The sequence below is a fragment of the Saccopteryx leptura genome, chromosome 5, assembly GCF_036850995.1.
Source record: "Saccopteryx leptura isolate mSacLep1 chromosome 5, mSacLep1_pri_phased_curated, whole genome shotgun sequence".
NCBI classification, from domain to species: Eukaryota; Metazoa; Chordata; class Mammalia; order Chiroptera; family Emballonuridae; genus Saccopteryx; species Saccopteryx leptura.
In genome coordinates, this window is record NC_089507.1 from 63,313,215 (window position 1) to 63,333,689 (window position 20,475).

Consider the following 20,475-nt stretch of genomic DNA (forward strand, 5'->3'; position numbering starts at 1 on the left):
CACATGTACTGTAGAACTGTGCACCTGAAAAGTATATGATTTTATTAATTAATGCCACCCCAATAAGCTCAATTAATTTTTTTTTAAATAAAGGAGCACTGAGTACTCACCCTAGATACCATGCTGTAACTTTCTATTTGGAGAAAATGTCATTATCAAAATACAATTTTTATATCTGGGTAAGCATATAGTTGACCATTATCTTCTCAAAAGATCCATTTTTCTTTTCTTTTTCTTTCCTTTTTTCTTCTTTTCCAAGTGAGAGGAAGGGAGATAGAGAGACAGGCTCCCACATGCACCCTGACCAGGAACCACCTGGCAACTCCTGTCTGGGGCTGATGCTCTGCCCATTTGGGGCCATGCTTGAAACTAAACTATTTTCAGCATCTGAGGCGAAGGCTCCAGTGAGCCATCCTCAGTACCTAGGGCCGATGCACTCGAACCAATTGAGCCATGACTGTGGGAGGAGAAGGGGGGAAGGGGTGGAGAAGCAGATGGTGACTTCTCCTTTGTGCCCTAACTTGGAATCAAACCTGAAATATCCACATGCCAGGATGACGCTCTACCACTGAGCGAACTGGCCATGGTCAAGATTCATTTTTCTTAAAATCCCACCATTCAAAAGATATTTAAGCCAACCTTGATATTTAACAAACAACGATTTATTTATGACATTTTAAAGGGAATGACACATATTTGCATACACAGAGGAAAAACTGATAACTCTAACTTCTAAAATATGTGTGTATTATAGTAATGTGTATTATAGCATTATTCAGGAAAGCATAATTAGAGCAAAGAGCATCTTAAGGCATTGCAAAAGTGCAAGGAAAACTAGCAGTTTGAGCTGGTGCCAGTCACTGCTTTTATGGATCACTACAAAGCACAAAAACTGAAGACAATAAATAGCTTATATTCACTAATTTTCAAGGTTTTACATACAAGAAAGCTGATGATGCTTGTTCATAATAAAATTGATTTTAATCATCATGTTACTGATTTGTTTAAACAGTTTCACTTTTTAATTTACTAAAAAGATAATATTTAATTGACAATCCAATTTTTCTATATGAAAACCTAACAGAAAAAAGTAGTAACCACACTCTCATACAAGGTATAGCAAAGGAATATTTCTAATGTGTGAGTCATCTATCCTAGCAACTATGAACTACATAGATAAAACAGATTCATTTAAACTCCTTTGCTTATTCCTGCAATACTACTACAAGAAGACCTATTGTGATTTTCATTTATTTATTTGTCAAATATTTACTAAGTAAATATTTTCCCCTGCCCACCAAACAAAGAGGTAGAAAGAACTATAAAATAAATATAAGTTTGTACCCTTGACTTCAGGGAATTACACTTTAATTGAAGGAGTTATCTTACAGGTCTTTCTAACAATTGACATAAGCAGAAAATTTTATCCTGTTTATTTGCCAATTTGGATATAATCTTTATCCCATATCCCTTGCATTAGGTTGGCATTATCTTAAGGGTAGAAACATGGATATTTTCCTTATAACAACTACTCCAATTATCAAGATACATACCACATATGCAATAGAAAATTAAATGGTTGTCTGGTATGAAACAGTAAGAAGAGGCTAGTTTCCTGAAAGCTCTTTTAATAATGAAATATATTCAGAGGTCAGGATTGTTTTCAGGGGGGTTTTATAATTCATCACTCAGCACAAGTATAAATCATACTTTCTAAAACTGAAAGCACTATACAGCAAAATATTCCCTGATGAATAAACAGATTCTAAAACACTATTACCATCTTCATAACATTGTTCTATTTGGCCATGCTGATGTGACAGATGCATTATTGTAAGTGGAAATTCCTCACTTACACCTAATTTTCTGTTTAAAAACAAATCAAAATCCACAATGCCACTCTCAAGCACATTTCTAGTTCATTGCAAGCTGGCCCATTAAAGTCAAATCTATCTAGTTTGCTTTATGAAAACTAAATTTAACCGCTTCTTACAATTTAGAGCACTAAAACAACCAGTAGTCCTAGAGTCACTGTTGTGGTTCAAGACCCAGCTTTGCCCCATACTAATCGTTTGATTTGGGGCAACTCATCTAACTTCTTGGCGATTCAGATTCCTCGCCTACAAATCAAGACCTTAAGAAGCAACGCATTCAGCATCCCATTCCATCACTACAGACTCAACTCGTTTAAGACACTGACATTTACTGAAGTTCTAATAATATTCTCATTCGACCCAAATGACATTTCATTTAACCACAAATGCAACCAATACCAGCCACATCGTTATATATCATACATATGAATTCATGCACTTTTAACTGAATATGTAATGAGGCACCACAGCATTTTTATGAATTGGCAGAATTTTTTACAAACCAGTAATTCACATGGTCACTTCGATCTTTGAAGAGGTAGTTGTTATCATTCCTCTGTCATTTAAAGTTCAAATAGGAAACAGATGGCATATTCAGATTGGGTAATTTAAGGGAAATTCAATAAAGTTTGACTACTTACAAAGATGCAAGAAAGGTATTAAAATATGATGAGGTACAATTTCTTGGGGCTAGTAACACTCTCAATCACCCCCCACTACAGTAGCAAGAGAAGGGAAAAGTCACAGGGAGCTGGAGACAGACAGTCTGTACAGAGAGGACCACTTTACAGGAGCCGTGATCTTAGTCAGAGGGACACAGCCAGTTCAAGGTGACATTGCAAATAGGGAGGTGGAGTGATAAATGTCTTGCCCTCACAATCTCCACTCTCTTCAGTCTCTGACCAATGCTTCCCACCAGGAAAACACAATTAGAAGCTGAGGCCACGAGAACCCTGTGGATGTATTTCATACAGGTTGGCTTCCTGGAGTACAGAGTGGAAAAAGGTCAAGAACTGGAGGTGTGAAGGGAAATACTTAACACAATCCTCTTCCCTCTAACTAGGCAAGATTCTCCAACAGTCATACCTTTCTTGAGGCTTCTTTATTGCTGTCATGAGCACAAACTACTTGGCTAGTGTGTTCATATAATGGGCTGGATCCCTCCCAAATTCTGACTATGTATTTAATGTCCAAGTAATCTTTATTCTAACACCAAAAACCTATTAGAACCTTCTAATGTAGTCATCTGGGATAATTTTAATTCTCAAAAGGTTTTCACAAAGAATATAAGCAAACCAATTGCTTAAATTGGAAGAAATGTCAATGTTAGTAAAGATTGATTTTTCTATACTCCCTCTCTCTAATTAGTTGTCCTGGACATCAATGAGTTACACAAAAAGAGCCACAATGGTTTGTCTGATTAAGTAGCTCCAGCAAACCAAAAAGGCTGGAGCACAGCATTATTAACTCTTAGATGGGCTATGCAATGTAAAGCCATGCTGAGCTGAAGAAATACTGAAATGTTCCAGGGGATAGCAGGCTAAAAGTGGAGAACAGGAGACGGGGCTTCAAAGGAGGACTTAATTTAAACCTGTGGTCTCAAAAAGCCAAGGAGCATATTCATCAATGCAGAAAGAAAGACATTGCTTATTGGATACTTAGTACCATGTGATGGGCACTATGCTAGGTGCTTTCATATCATATTTCATGCAGTCTGCAGACAGCCCCAGGAGATATTTTTATTTAGAGTATTTTACATGAGAGGGAAGAAACCTGCCAAAGGCAGTACAAAATAAAATGAGAAAAGTCAATAAAGAGACATGGTTTTTAAAAGGTTTATATCTGATGTGACCTCATTATGTGACATAATCCCACCATTTCACCATTCTCAATCATTGCTTATGTCTTGGAAAGTGATAAGACACAAATGATCACTTCTTCCACCTATTTATAGCATCAATCTGGAAAAACAGAATTTCTTTTGAAATCAACCCCTTTTATAAAATATTTTAAATGATTGTCACAGCACTTGGAAGTATTCTCAAGAAAATTAGCCCATAAAATCTCTTCCCTAGAATAGGCGTTGTGGTTTCCTACCAGATCTCAGCTCAGAACAGGCCTCCAAGCACATGAATGGGACACATAGTGGGGACTAAATAAATACTTACTCGAATAGTCAGAATAGCACAGGATGTAATGGGCAAGAAACTTCAGAAAAAAAGAGGAAATATTAGTTTATTTACCCCCTAAAAATAATCAAACCAATCTTTTATCACTACTAACACTATCATATCTCATTTCATTTTAGTGTGGGCCAGTGACAAAGTATATAGTGGGTGTCTGCTCTTACGCCTTTCCGACTCCCATCACATGTCCACTTAACATCTATCTCACTCCAAAAAAAATTAATACAAGAAGAACCAGGCTAAAATATAAGTCAAGCTCAACTATGAAGTAGAAAATGAAAGAAAACTAATAAGAAGAAAGGTAACGTCTAATGTTAATTTCATGCCAGGTAGAATGTACATATATTTTCTCATTTAATTCTTATAATAACCATTGTCCTCATTTTATAGATGAAGACATTAAAGTTTAGAGAAGTTAAATAACTTGCCTATGGTCACACAAATAATAAGTGACAAGTGACAGAGTAGAGATTTTTCAAATTTTAATGATTGATTTTAGAGAGGAAGGAAGGGCGAAAAAGAGAAACATCAATTTGTTTTTCCACATACTTATGCATTCATTGGTTGATTCTTGGATGAGCCCTGACTAGGAGTTGATCCGGCAATCTTGGTGTATGGGGGATGACACTCTAACCAACTGAGCTATCCAGCCAGGGCTAGAGATTTCACGTAGGAGATAATCATATCTTTAATATTACCAAAGATACAGGGTATGGGAAGTGCCACATCTTTGCCTTGGTGAAGGTGGAATCATTATGGAGCAGACTAATGCATATGAGATTCAGTTGCTTCCTAACACTGGTGAGGGCATCACAGTGAACATCTAACTTGCCCGGCAAAGAGTGGGAGAACTTGAGAACAGAAGACCTAGAGCTGAAGCTCCATCATTTTGTGGCTGTGCTTATCTTGGGACATTCACTTTATCTCTCTTAACTTCAGCTTCTAAATCTGCCAAATGCAGATGATAATGCTTCAAAAGCTGTTTAAGAAAATTCAGTCAAAGTGCTTCAAAATCTGTGCCATAAAATTTGTCGATTAGTCTCGTCTACTGATAACACTCTCAGCCACCAGCAGGACAGGAGACCCCATAACACAAAATCCAGGTCCGTCACTCCAATGTGCTGTATCCCTTAGGAATGGTTTATATAAAATTTAATAAGTTTTCTACAGTTCACAGCTTGGGAGCTCTACACCCAGTGATGTAAGGAACTCAAATGAGGAGATGGTGGTAGTTACAGATGTCAGGTGGGATTTATGCTGATTTTATGGGACAAAGATGGGCCTGAAAAAGGCCTTTAAAAACAGATCATTTTCAATACCAGAAAAGGAAAGGACCTTTACTAAGAATGGAATATTTAATTTAAATAATAACATTCTTTCATAGTATTTAGGTATACTCTGCATTCATTATCATTCCAAACTGTATTTGAGGTAAGATACCTTATCCTTTTTTGTACCATTTTATGGTTTTCAAAGAATTTCACATTGATGATATCAATTGAGGGTGTTTTTATAGTGTTACTTTTAAATTCTATTAAGGAGAAAGACATATATAGAAAAAGGTGATAAATTGTTTTTATTATATACAAGGAGACAATTTTAGACCCAAGCTGTTTTCCAATAACTAATAATTGTTAATTCTCATTCTTTAGTTCTTTCATCTGTAAATAGAGTTTAATGGCCCCCTACTATTTTTTATTCATAAAGAATTTATGTACATAAAATGTTTTATGTAAAGTCTAAAGAACTGTTATCATTGTTTATTATCCATCCACTCTGTTAAGTGAGGGCAGATGTCTTAGTCATTCTAACCCACAGCAACTCCAAATCAAAGATGCAACACCAGGTAAGCAACAAGAAATCCCTCAGTCTAGGCAGTATTCACACATAAGGGAAGTTCACACAACATGCAGAAAGAGAGAGCTGCATTAACTAGGAACCCCAGAGGGTCCGCCCAGCAGCTTGGACATCCAAACCTGGCACGGAGCAAGTAGACTCTTAAAAATCACAGTCGGCAACAGGGTACTCACCCAGCCATCTGACTCACTCACAGCATCTGGGCCAGAGAAAATTTTATTTTCCAAATCCCGCTTTCCTTCCCCCATCTTCCCCAACCACACATACAATCTGGACAGTCCATAAGGTAGAGGATAATTTTAGGGGCTTCCCCAGAGCCTGGCTGGATGCTTTCCAATCATTTATTTCTGGCCTGTGAAATCAGATGCGCTATTTCTTTATACATGAAAAAAAAATGAAATCAGTTTCTATTTGCAGAGTGAGATGGGAAAAATGAAAATTGTGCACAGCTATGCCACAGACTCTTAGAAAGGGCCTCCCTGGGCTAGAGGAGAAGAAGGAGGCAAAAGAGAAACTCAAAAGGAAGAAAGTTCATTCTGTTAAGCCCTGAGAAGTGTCCCATATGCTTGGCCTCACATATATAAGCACATTTAAGATTTTGAAGCAAAGTTGATGAATAAAATCAGTGAGTTATCTGGGTTCATTTTAACCACTGATTATGATGTGTTTTGATCATCGTAGCTATTCCAGGAACAAATCACTGTGTGTCTGTGTGTCTTTCTGTCTGTGGATTTGTGTGTGCATCTGGCCTCTCCTACACCACCCCCTTTTTCTTAACAGACACATGACACATTTTAATATGTATGAAATTTGGTTAAATTGAACATCAAGAAAAAGCTTGTTCAGCCAATAAGAGCATCGTCCTGAAATACCAAGGTTTTGGGTTCAATCCCCAGTTGGAGCACAAATGGGAAAGCAACCAGCAAGTGCAAAACTAAGTGAAACAACAAATGAATGCTTCCCTCTCTCTATCTCTTTCCACCCCCTCTCCCTCCCTCTCTCTGTCTCTCTAAAATCAATCAATAATAACGAAAGAAAGGCTTGTTGAGCCAAAAGGAAAAAAAGGTTTGGGGAGATAGATTTCACACTGATTCAAGAAGAAAATAGGAAAGAATAAACTTACAAGATTATATGAACAAATTTCATGTACCCAAATGTGGTTACAAATGAAGTCATCTCATCACTTACACCCTCAATAGAATTCCACCCACAGATGTCCACCCACACTCTGAGAAATGAGATTTTCCTCCAAGAATCCCTTCTTCCTTTGGTATTAGTTGGTGTCCTTGGGGAAAATTACATCCTGTGAGCTCTTGAACCAGCCATTGGACCATGCTGGCTCCAGGTCATCTGTGTGCCTGTGCTGGCCTTGCAGCACACAACCCATTTCTGCCCTGCCCATTAGTGCTCCCCACGCAGTGAGACGGTTCCCTCCTCTGAGTTCTGCTCTCTGAAATGGCCCCATAAGAGAGTTGCTTGGGTCATCCATCATATGCCAAGCTTTTTTTTTTTTTCCTAGCACAGAGTAGCTAGACTCAGGGGACAGAGAAAAGGGGGAGGGAGTTCACACAACAGCCACTGTATGTTTTTGCAATCTACAGTCTTAGCCTCTCCTGCCCTCTTTCTGAGTCTGGCCCAGCAGCCCATCCCTGTAATTTCTCTTCTGTCATAGATATCTGCATACCCACCCCCACCCTGTCTAACCCCACCCCTATCCTCCCAATGTTGATGGAATTTCATCTAAAAATCTAGTTCAAGTTTAGTGGGGGGGGTAGTTTTTTTTTCATTGAATTTTATTGGGGTGACACTGGTTAACATAATTATACAGGTTTCAGGTGCCCAGTTCTGTACACTGTATTGTGCATTCACCCTCCCCAAGTCAAGTCTTTGTCTATCACCATTTATCCCCCTATACCCTCTTCTACCTCTACCCCCTCCCCAGCAACCACCACACTATTGTCCATGTTCAAGTTTAGTTTTTACGTGCTTTATTCCCTAACTAAATCCCCAGCTACAAATAGATTCCCGGGGTTATTATACAGGGCTAAAGCTGTAGTTGTAAAATATGACTGCTTTATCTCTCTTTCTCAACCTTTCAAATGGAAGCGTTTTTATTCTTTACCATTCATACCATCCCTATCAGTCCATTTGCCAGCAGGCTCCGGTATGCCCAGGATGCCAGGCACGCACCTAATGTTTTTGTCCGCCTCATTGCAATATCAGAAATGGCAACTCACATTTGTATAATGCTTGATATTTTATAAAGGAAATTCAGGTTTATTCCTACACCAGAGCCTCACACACATCATTTCTGTGAGTAAAACAAATCAAATAGTGATGCCTTCATTTTAGAGCTATGGAAATTGACACTCTGAGAGGTAAGGAGATTTCCCCCAGTACTACTATTCAGCCAGGGAGGAGATGAGCCAGGCTCAGAATCCAGATCTTAGGATTCCTGGTGCACATTCTCTGCAATTCATAATGCTGCTGCTCTTTGGGTTCAGCCCCAGGTGCATCTCTGTAGGCATCTTCACTGGACTTCCAGCTGAGTTCAAATAATCTTCATGAAAGTAAACTCCCATGCTCTCAGGCCATCTAACAGAGTTTCCGGGGAAGTAGTGCATCATTACCCCCTTCCCCACTGGAAAATCAATAAGGAAGCCCACTGGGAACTGTTCTTTCGAGTAAATTAATTTTGGATTAATCTAACCTGACTTCCAGCAAGAATTCTCTACCAATAGCTTGAAAACATATAGGTCTGATGAATGAAATCTTGACTTGTGGCACGAATTTGTTCCACTTGACTTACTTTGAGGATACATGTTTGCAAACCATTTGAAAAATAAAAAAATACTCTGTGTTAAATTATATTGCAATCTATAGTTAAATTTTATTTAGATGGCATTTATAATTGGCACATTTTTCAAGTACTGCTTCTGCCAGAATTGTATGTGGAAGTGCATTATCATTTGTAAGACTGCAGCCTGAATTAGCATTACTGTATGTCCCATAGATTAGGGGCAAGTCACTAACAGACGGTGGGTGTCACATTTCCATGAAATACAATTAAATATATCTAGAAATAAATTGGTTCCCAGATTTTGCTAAAACAGCATATGGCACATGTTCAAAATTAATAAGTATTGATTGAGTACCTATGTTGTGCTCAGCACTGTGAAGAATTCAGAAAAATGTAAGGTATTTCTAAGATAGTCAAAGAAGAAAGACAACTCAGGGTTATTAGAATCAAGGTGAAAGTATATAATAACAATAATCATCATTGTTATTATATATTATTTTCCACTTACTACATGCCACACACTATGCTAAGTTCCTTATTTGAAGTCTTATTTAATCCTAACAATTCAATGAAATAACTACTATTATTATTCAAACTTTACGGAAAATAAAAGTGAGACACAAAGAAATAATTTAAGGTCACATGGCTAAGAAGTGAGGGAGCCAGGACTAGAAGCCAAGCATCTGATTCTTCAGCCTGTGTACTCTTGGTCTCTTTGTTGCGTTTTGGGGGAAGTTTTCATAAAAGTCTTTATTATAGCCCTGAAGTTTAGGTAGTTAGGAAGCATGATAAGAATGAGGATAGGTCATCATATTACAGGATAGACAACAGCATCAACAACAAAGGCAACAGGGGCAAGAATTTGTATTTGACATGTAAGAATCAATGGAAGAAAATCAAAGGCTGGAAGTAAAGTTAGCTAAGCAGAGTGAGACACTCAAGAGAATACCTTGGAAATAACATAGGCAGAATTTAGAGACGTAAGCCTTTGAAAATAGAAACCAGGTAGATCTTATATAGAAAACTGACAATGAAAAGGTATTGTTGGTATTCCAGCAGCAAATTCAGGAAAAATGCAGAGAAGCAAACCAATTAGTGGCTTATTGTGAAATCTCCTACAAACTCTACTGCCTCTTGGTTATAGTACACACTCAATAAATGTTTCTCAGATCAGTGGATGAAGACTAGTAGGAATAAAAATAAAGACACAAACCCAAGGAAGAATCTGCAGGAGTCACTGACAGGTTGTTTATAAAGGAAAAGAAAAGAAAGAAAGCAAAGATGGCACCACAGGGCTACTCTACGGGAAGAAGCCATGTGGTGCCTTGGCCGACAATAGGGTTAGAAAGGAGAAGTGGGTTTCAGCTGGTTGCAGGGAGGGTGGTGAGTCTTCCATTTTGGTTTGAAAATGAAAAGGTTTGAAAGAGACATAGAATACTGTTACCATTTGGAGAAAAAGGCCTAGATAAATGTAAGGTAGAAAGCACAGTCCTGACTCATCACAGAATTCATATTAAATAAAAGTTGTCATTGTATTTATGAGCCACTTCCACAGGTAACTCTAAGTAAGTAGAACTTTCCTAATATAAGCATCACTACTAGACCTATTATATTTCATCAAAGATTTGCAAAGTAAAGAAATTCACAGTATACAAGAACACCATTACAAACTGGAAAGAACTAAGCAAAAGGAAATAAATCAAAGAGTTACACTCCTATTCCTGCTCTCTATGGCATGCAGCCAGCACTGGCCATCCAACAGATATGAAACACCAGCCTTTCCATATCAAAATACAGAAAGGAAAAAATCATGTACCAGTTTCTCAGCAAGAAGCCATTAGACAGATGTAATCATAATGGGACCAAATATTCCTATAAATGAAATGCGTGCATTTAGGACCACATGCAGAGTTTAAAAGCAGCTAACACAAAGGCAAGTAGAGTTGTCTGGGTGTATACAGTGGCTCAGATGTTGTAGAGCAATTCAATTGGCCCTCAAACAAACTGAACTGTGAATTTACAAGACAAACTTAGCATCCATTAGCTTAAAATTCAAATGGCTCAGCTGTGGCAACAGAAGCTATTATTCTCAAAGTCAACTTCTCTCTTATGATCATACACCAACATCTAATCACTAGTTACAAAAGCCATATACAAGCAAATTATTCACTTTCAAAACAGACTAACCACATGGTTCATTCTTTAGATACTTGAAGCCAATCAGAATGACCAAGTGGATGAGAATGAGTAAGATTCATTTAAACAGACAAAGGAGTTCTTTGTAATGGACAAAATCAAGATCTTTACCAGACAAAATAGAGGGGGGAATAAATGCTTGAAAGTTGAACTTCCTTCACAAGAGAATGGATGGGCCAATTAAAATATAAAACTGGTAAGATGCATAAAATGTAGTCTAGGGAGTCACTCCAACCAGTGGGGCACATTTGTTGTTAATGAATATAAAGAGACAAATAAATTGAAATTTGAGTACCATGTTTAATATACCAAATCATGTCATAAAATATGCCCGAGAATATGCCACACTTTTTACCCAATCTAGTGGCAGTATATTTAACAAAAGTTATTTGTTAAGTTAGTTGTTTGAAACTCTGAAAATATTTTCTACTAAAATAAGATTATGTATGGTAATTGGCTTCTCAAGATAGACTACAGAAATCTCTAATGTAATGCATACTGTAACAATAAGTATACTGCTGGGAAAATGAGGCAATACAGACTGGTCTGTAGAAACAGAATCTTACCATCCTGTATAGCACTGCTTTTCAAAGTATGAGTCACAACTCGTGAAATCAGTTCAGTAGACTTTTCCCTCATTTAATTCATAATAGAATGGAAGAGATGGAATGGAAAGATCAAAATTGGAAATATAAGTGCACATCTCCTGTCATAAGGGAAAGTATTATTTGTGAAAATTTATTCTTGTTATATAGGTATAAGTGGCTATATGGATTTAGGATTGCAATATATTTCTTACTGTGGGTCACAGTCAAATCAGATTGAATGTTTCTTAGCAAGGTCTCCGCGGGGTGCCTAGCACAAAGCCAGTGCTTAATAACATTTGTTAAATGAGCGAATGACTAAATGAACTGGTGAGCACATGAAGAGCGAATAAGTAAGATGCCAGTAATACACCACTTTTGGTCGCAGCCCTGATACTTGCAGTGGAAAGCTTGCTTGCGCCAACATTTCCATATCAGTGAGGCAATGGAGACAGACAGTTGTCAGGCTGCAATTCCTTACAGGTGGCTTTTGTGACTTGGGACAGGCTGTTTGACATTGTAAGGGCTACAAAAGGGGAGAAATGGGGACAAGGATTCCATAGTTGAGATGGATTGAACTGCAGGAGCTGGCTTCTGAGGGAGGAGGAAGAAGGTAAGAACAGATTGCTAGATTTAGCAAGTAAAAAATGGACGATACTAGTTAAATTTGAATTTCAGATAACAAATAATTTAAGAGCAAAGAAAATCATGAACCTTCAGGGTAAGAAGATCAACTTGATCAGATATTTATTTGATGCAAAACAGTCTTCTAGGTGGTGTGGAAGGAAAAATACTTAGTTCTTGAGGCTGAAGAGGCAGAAGATACACAAGACAGGAAGTCAGCAATGACCATATATTGAGCACTATTTTCAGTTCTTTCTGGGCACTAACTGCCCTGCATTTGGCCCAGCTATTATCCCCAGTCAAGATAGAAAACTTAAGCATAGAAGAATTATAAAAAAAAAAGTTGTCCACAGTTTCACACGGACACAAACTCAAATAATGGTCAGTGGGACTGTGGTAGAGGGCTGGTTGTTGTCCAAGGGAGTGAATCTGGAGGTGAGATTTGAGCTGAACCTTGAAGAAAGGGAAAATATCAATAGGAGAATATGTATTAGAAGAATACTATCCCAGGCACTGGAACAACTTGGAGGTGAGATCGCATGATCAAGAAATAGGAGTAGTTGCTAGAATACTAGGAATATAGTAGGAGAAAGGAAAGACTGGACAAGAAAATTAGGCAGCAACCACACTGTTGTCGGGAAATGCATTCTCTGCTAAATCAGTGTTCAGTGGTGAGCCACCAAAGGGTCTGTGGTATATATGTGGGCATGGTGTTGAGTTGGGCTATTAAGGAAGATGACATTGGCAATAGTCCAAAAGACAGAATGGATGAGACAGAGATCAGAGGCCAGGAAAAGATTGAGTAAGTCAATGTGTTGGCTGGCAAAACACTGTGGAATCAGAATCCAGGATTTATCTCCCAGATCAGACCTTTTATAGGTGAGTGACCTTAAGCAATTTGTGTAATGACTCTGAGCCTTGGCCTCCTCACTTCTAAAACAGGGATGATAACACAACATACTTCATAATGTGATTGGGGAATAAAACGGGACAACATACAGGAAATGCTACACAAATAGAAGCTCTCTGTTAAGGCCAATCAACTAACCTCAAATCTTTCCTTAACAATTCCTGTGAGTCCAATCAGCCTTTGATTGGACATTTCTAAGAGGAAGGTACTAATGCCATTCCAAGGGTAACAGTGAAAGTGAAAGAATGAAAGAAAACATGAAAGAATGGGTTTCCTTTTCCCACTTCCAAAGGGAAAGAGTACATCTAGGATTGAAGCTGAAGTAGAAAACAAAAAAATATAACAAAACTAAATACCAAATAACAACAGCTGAGGGAGGTGAGTGAACTTTGCAATCCTCACTCTAGCACACAGTATGTATTAGAGTAAACTTAAGCAAATTCAAGTTGGTTGAAACCACCGACCCATGTGCTTAGAATGTCCTACCTCTCTCCAAACCTTAATTTTCTCGTCTGTAAAACATGGTTGTTAACACCTGATCTTGAATCTATTGGAATAGCTGAGATCATGTATACAGGGTGGGCCAAAAGTCTGTTTAGAGTTGTGGGTACGTAAAACAGTTTATTCTTGTATTATTATTTATTAAGTATTATACAATTTTCCATATGAACAACTGTAAACCTACTTTTGCCCAACCCTGCATTATGCCCTTAGAACAATGGCTAGCCCAGAGCGGTCAGTAAATAATAGTTATTATGTATCATATATAAAGTAAAACAAAGCTGTAGTTGCGGTTAGGCAGCAATCCTGGCAGAGATAGAACACGGAATGTGGAAATGAGTAGAACAGACATGAAATGTGACAATTCTAGAGACCAAAACTACCAATGGTGGCATGGAATTGAAGATACCTTTTTGGTAGAGCCAGATATGTTCCACCCAAGGATGTGGCTCTTGAAAGGTGCCCACCAGGTTAGATGATGAAGGATGGTAGGGTTAAAAATGCAGGTTTGTAGACTAAGAGTGGGGGACACAGATGGAGAAAAAGCAATTGCCTCTGACTATATAATTCTCCTGCCACTTCCTGTCCTGGGGACAGACCCCATCCCTAACTATCACTAAGGCACAGTGTAAAGCAACACTAAGGCTGGAGGGGAAAATGGGGGGCAGGTTCATACATGTCAGAGCTTGAAGGGGAAGGAATGGATGCCAGGGCCAGAGCCAGCCATCCAAGCACACAGGACACATAAATAGGACCTGCTTGGTCTGAAACCACCAACCTGTATGTTTAGAATGTCCTACCTTTCTAGACATCATAATCCACAGCAAGCTCACTCTTTCTGTAGGATCTCTGTCTTCGTGTGGCACAAACATTATTCCAGAAGTCCAGCACGGGGCTTAGGGTACTGCCATGCTGGGGTAAACTTATTATCCTTTGTTTTCTCTTGAAATTTTAAAATTGTTTTTCACAGACTTGGAAATAAATACTAAGGAAAAGGAAAGATTAACAAAATGATCACTAAGACCTATTCTGTGTTTCAAATGTACACCATCTGCCCTGAGCCTCTGAAGATGACGCAGCAGGGGGTACACGGGAATTGTTTTCCACCGCCGTGACTTTCTGCTCCTGTATTCCCCAGAACCTGTCACCCATTCTCCCTCGCAGACAACTGCAAGCACACAAGAAGGCCTGTCGGGATTCAGTAATCGTTTGGGCAGAAGCCCCCCTGTGCAAACCTAACTGGCCTGTGTAGAAAGAAACTACATTCTTGGCCACCACCTAACCAGAATGAAACCAAAGGCCATTCATTAGGAAAACATCCATCTCTTCTCTTGACCTCCCTGAAACCAAAGGGAACTTCCCAAGTTAGAATTAGAGCATTTGGTGGAAAGGAAAAGCTGCCTGACATGTTCTCATGTCCTAGCATTTTCACTTTTAGAAAGTTAATATTTTAAAAGGTTTAAGGATATCTTTCTCACACATTTCTCTCCCTACCAGATGTTGAGAACTCAACGATTGCCTCTTCATTGATAAGAGTGTGTTGAAGGGGTTATTGCCTGAGAAGAAAGCATCCTCAAAACACATTCCTGACTCAGTTATTCATCTCTTTGGGCACAGATTCCCCCTCCCTCCCATAGGTAGGGAAAGGATGGTCACCTAACGCCTCAAGCAACACTGATTAGATTTATGTGGGTGAAGTGTTTTTGGTTGATTCAGCCAACACTGAATCAATCATTTGTAGAAAGGAGAGAGCAGATGGGACAGCAGCTCCTGCCTCTCAATGGTCAGAAAAATAACAGAGTGAGAGGTAAGGAGTTACCAAGGACTGAGGGAATTCCCTCTCCCTGGAGCTCTTCAAAGACAAATCAGCCACTCATTTTCCTAATTGTCTAAATATGTCTCTGACTAGACCATCAATGACTGAGAGCCAATTATTCTAAGAAATCAAGGTGGGGTGTCTATTGGCTAGAAGATAAAACAGGCTTATACACAATCGTAAAGCAGTACACACAAAAATCACTTGGCATAGGTACTGGTAACTTAAAAACAAAAATCCAGATACAGTGAAGAGAAAGCAGAAGAGAAAAGCAACTTTAAAGGAGTCTCTCAGTTTCCCCGGATGGCACCCAGGTTCTGCCTAACATTTACATCACAGAGAAGCAAGTGGGCAGATGTTACCCACCAACGGCGACGGCCAATTTCAGCTGCAGGCTTGGAAAACTGGACTTTTTTGGGGTCTTGATTATTTTTTAGACTCGAGGCAACCAGTGTGTGGGCATTTCAATTCGGTTTCTCCCAGCCTGCTCTGGTTCTCCCAGCTCCTCTTCATGACCTACCCTAGAGATCTCCTGCTTAAAAAAGCCATTTGTCACACAGCAGAGATTATGGATTGCGCCATGTGGGCTACAAAATCACAGGAATGTGACATAGCACCTCAGAAGGTAAGAACACCTACAGGTGCCAAAGGTGAGAAGACTCCCAGGCAGCCAGGGAGGAGACTAAGAGTTTGAGTCCTCAAGAGCCACCTTGCTGAAGGACAAACTTCTTCACCCTGGAGAGCAGAGACCATTCTGTTCTCTCTGGCCAGTCGGGATGCTGCAGACAGACAGGACTGAGGCAGCTCGCGGGGCAGCCTGAGGCTGGCAGGCAAAGGTGGCAGGCCCTGGGAGTGAGAGGAGAGCGGGGCAAGCATCCACTGCAATCCTGGCCAGGGCCACCGGCAAGGCCCGCAGGTCCAGGCCTCCTTGTCAGACAGCCTGTTGGGGAGGCCGGGTGGAGAGAGACAAAGGACAGTGTGGTACTCTAGAGGTAAGGGAGGCACTGTGCACGGTCTAAAGCTGAGTGGCCAACAGAGGTTTCCTGTTTTAAAAAAGTTGAAGCCACCATTTTCCCCAGGAGGACAAGCCAGTCAGCCGCATCATCAACACCTCCTCCAGAGATGCGTCCAGCAGCACCAGTGCCATCCCAGGCCAGGTGAGCAGTGAAGGGCGCCTGCCTTCAGAACGGAGATTTGCTCATCTAATTTGGAAAATCTGATTTTTAACCCTTCTCCCCCTCCCCCACTGTACCTCACTCACAGGAGAAGAAAGGAGTTAACTTTTTGAGTTTGCAGTGGGCTGGAGATTGGGGCAGTGCAGTAGTTGGAGGAGGCAGGTAGGTAGAAACCTTCTAACCTAAAGATTTTACTCTGAATTATGTTTTCAGATGAAAAGGCAAGAGGAAGGATCAGGGTAGGCAGCAGAGAGGGAACCACAGGATCCTGCTAATATTCAGGCGTTCCTGGCATTTTAGGTTAAAGACCAACTCTAAGAACTCATCCAGACTGGCAGCAAACGTGTTTGCCAGTCATCTAGGGGAGAAGAAAAAACAGATTCACGGAGGTCCAGGGAGGCAAGAATCCAGGCTTCAGGTCTCCTCCTCGCCAGCCTCTCCCTGCCCCACCCCAGTCGTCCAGATGGGAAGCAGACACAAGTGAGACTGCACACTTGTCAACTCGTGGGGACCCCGGGCCCCGGTCAGGGCTCGCCCGCCGCCACAGACAGCCGTCGCTGCAGGGACACACCCTCTGCCACCTACCTCAAACATGGGAGAGGCGCCCTTGTGCGGCAGCGTGCAGCCTAGGAGCTCGGCGAGAAACTTTGCCATATACGAGCAGTGAGGCAGGCTCCCTCCCGCAGCGCTGGATCCGTCCTTGCCCCGCCGAAGAGCCTGGGCGGCGAGATCTTCCCCGCAGCTCGCGGGCCAGCGCGGCCGAGGCGAGGGAGCTGCCCGGCGGCGACCCGGGGACCGGGGGCGGCGGGCCGAGCGCGCTGGCGGCCCGTGCGCCGCAGTCCTGGGTGCGAGGTGCGCGCGGTCCGGTGCGCGCAGTCCGTCCGCGGAGCCAGCCGCCCGCGCCGCGGGATGCGGGGCACGGCGGCCGGCGCTAGCCTTTCCCGCTGAATGTCACTATCACCCTCGAAAGGGAAGGGCCCCGCCGAGGGGGTGGCGGGAGGGCCAACGGCGCCGCAGGGCGGGCGGCCGCGCGCGGGCAAGGGCGGCTGGCGGGCAGCGCGCCGCGGCGCAGGCACCGTCCGCGCGGCCCGGGGCACCGGCTCTCCGGCGACGGCGCGGGGCTGGAGCCAGGGCCTGGCGCTCGCTCCGCGGGGGAGCGGGGAGGCGAAGGCGGGGGAGCGTCTGCCCTTGCGGGCGCGCCGGGCTGACCTACTTCCCCCGTCCCCCTCCTCCGTGCTCAGGGAGCTGGAAAGGCGCTGCTCCCGCGGCCGCTGCCCCCGGGGGAGGGACGGCCGCACGCGCTGCGGCCCCGAGGGGCTCCCCAGCCGGCAGCGCCGGCCCCACCCTCCCTTTCGGAAAGGAGAAGGCTCCTGAAGCCTGAAAGGAGGAATCCCTCCGGTTCGCACATTAACCCGCGTTATTGAACGGGGCGGGGCGGGCCCAGGTGAGCCCCAGAACGGGAAAGGTGACTGTGTAGGCACAGGGGCTAAACCAGACACGCTCCGTCATCACCGTTACAGCCCCCTCCGGCCGGCTGGCGGGCCGAGGCTGCAGTGGGGTGTCGGGGTGGAGGAGGGTGGGCATGGCCGAGAGACTAAGGACAGACAGGTGTGTCCCTGTTGTTCTTTCCAAACCCTATAAAGCTTGTCTTTTAATAAGAGAGATACTTTTAGGACACAAGACCTATGTTGTATGTTTATGTTGCACCTTATAACTGTACATCTCAAACTTCAGTGTGCATACAAATACTGTACCTGGTTTACAACCAGCTCTGTTTGTCTATCAGCCACCTGGGGGATTCTTATGCGGGTAGTACTCAGGCTGGACTTTAAGAAACATCACCCTACCTCATCAGATCCAAAGGTCAGAACATTCAAGAACTGTGGAAGCATTAAATAAGTGACTGAGACATTAGAGAAAGCTTTGTCAAATAACCTAATTTCATACGCAAGGAAAACAGTACTAGAAAATTTCCTAATACTTCATCAACTCACATTGTATTCGAGACTCTAGACTTATAGGAGCAGTCTATAAATGCTTGTTGGACTGTCTAGAAGATGGATGTTGGATATATGGTGATGAAGAGCTAAGTCCAGATTTCCTGATCCTCATTCCAGAATTCTACCTGGTACAGCAAACCACTAGGAATTTAGGGAATAAAATAGGAAGGAAAGGTGTTAAATTAGTTTGAATATGGCAGTTCAGTGCTTCTAAAACTCTTTCAGTTGAGTATCTTTCGATGGAAAGAGATTATCATAAACATAAAATCTCTTGCTTTTCAGGTTTGTTATAAACAGAGGGTTGTATACAGAGGGTCTTCGGGTTACAACACAGTTCCGTTCCTACAACAGTGATGGAACCTGAATTTTGGTGTAAGTCAAAATAGACTCTAGTCTAAGTGACTGACCTATTAAGATATTTTACACAGTTGTAAAATCATAATATAGAACATAAAAACACAACTAAGTCACAGGAAAAGGAAAAGAACCTATAAATATACTGTATTGTACACTGTACTGTAGTTACAGAAAAAAATGACAAAAAATAGTGTAAAAAAAATCTTACTTCATTCCTGTGGTTGGCACACTGGAAGGGGCATTGCAAGGTGGGAGAGTGACCTATGAGTAGTAGGAAGCTGGAGAGGCAGGAGAACCTGCAGAAGGTGCTGGAGATACTGGGTCAGGTGAATCAGGATTGCCTAAGGAACATGCAGGAGATGCTGGAGATGATTCTACCTGTACCAAGTTTTTATGGGAGTGAGCATAGTAAATGCGAAACGTCGTATGTCAAGACTGTCATACCCCAAGAACCCTCCATATAAAGAGTAGATCTTTGTCCAGAATCACCTACCCCAGCACCAGATAACCCTCAGCAGCAAAATCAAGAAATGTAGTGGCTGAGAGCCCTCTGGGCTACACTAAAAATGAAAGGTAAAGGAAACTAATATGTAATGAGTACCTACAATTGTCTTAGGCACTGTATCCCTAGATTAGAGCATGGGTTCTGGGGACAGACTACCTGGGGACAGATTTCTGATATTTAATAGCTGTGTGACTTTAGGCAAGTGACTTTACTGCCCTGTGCTTCAGTTATCTCATTTGCAAAGTGGGCATAATAATAAAGGTAGCCACTATATGTGGTTTGTATTAGTTTTCTATTGCTGTCACAATTTAGCATCTTAAAGCCACATTCATTTATTATCTCATAGGTCTGTGGGTTAGAAGTCTGAGTGGGCTCAAGTGGATTCTCTGCTTAAGAACTCACAAGGCTGAAGCCACGAGGTCAGCCAGCTTGGCTCTTATCTAGGGGCTCTGGAAGAATCCCCTTCCAAACTCATTCAGATTGTTGTCATTCAGGTTGTCAGAATCCAATTCCTTACAGCTGTAGGTCTGAGGTCCTTGCTTCCTTGTTAGTTGTCATCTGAGGCTGACCCTCTGCTCCTACAACTTACCCAGGTTCTTTCTTTTGTGACACCTCCCCATCTTCAAAGCAGCAATTGCATTGAGTCCTTCTCTTGCTTCAAATCTCTCCAACCTCCTCTTTTGCCAACAGCCAGAGAAGACATCCTGCTTTTAAGAAGCTTGTTTTATTATAGGATTATAATATCTAGGCCCACCTGAATAATATGCCTAGTTTAAGGTCAGCTGATTAGTCACCTTAATTACATCTTCAAAGTTGAGTCTCATAACAAAACATAATCACAGAAGTAACACCAGGGGTGAAAGCCATGGAAGCTATCTGTAATCTAGGTCACCATGATTTTATTGAGGAATAAGAAAATGCACATATTTCATTTCCTTAGTGTTTTTGTTTTGTTTTGTTTATTCAGTGAGAGGAGGGGAGGCAGAGACATACTCCCACATGCACCCCAACTGGGATCCACCTGGCAAGCCCACTAGGGGATGATGCTCTGCCCATCTAGGGTGTTACTCTGTTGCTCAGCAACTGAGCT

At 41.7% G+C, this 20,475-nt stretch overlaps 1 protein-coding gene across 2 annotated transcripts in view; it reads right to left on the minus strand.

Annotated features, from left to right (window-relative positions):
- The window catches only part of RASGEF1B (RasGEF domain family member 1B), a 641,531-nt gene extending 624,188 nt beyond the window's left edge, over positions 1 to 17,343 (minus strand). The window contains exon 1 of one of the 2 annotated variants that reach the window (XM_066383864.1): positions 17,109 to 17,343. In XM_066383864.1, coding sequence (XP_066239961.1) covers positions 17,109 to 17,177 — 69 coding nt within the window. In that variant the 5' untranslated portion in view covers positions 17,178 to 17,343. The remainder of the gene's footprint in view (positions 1 to 17,108) is intronic. The other variant, XM_066383859.1, reaches the window with a different exon arrangement.
- Positions 17,344 to 20,475: the final 3,132 nt, after the last annotated feature.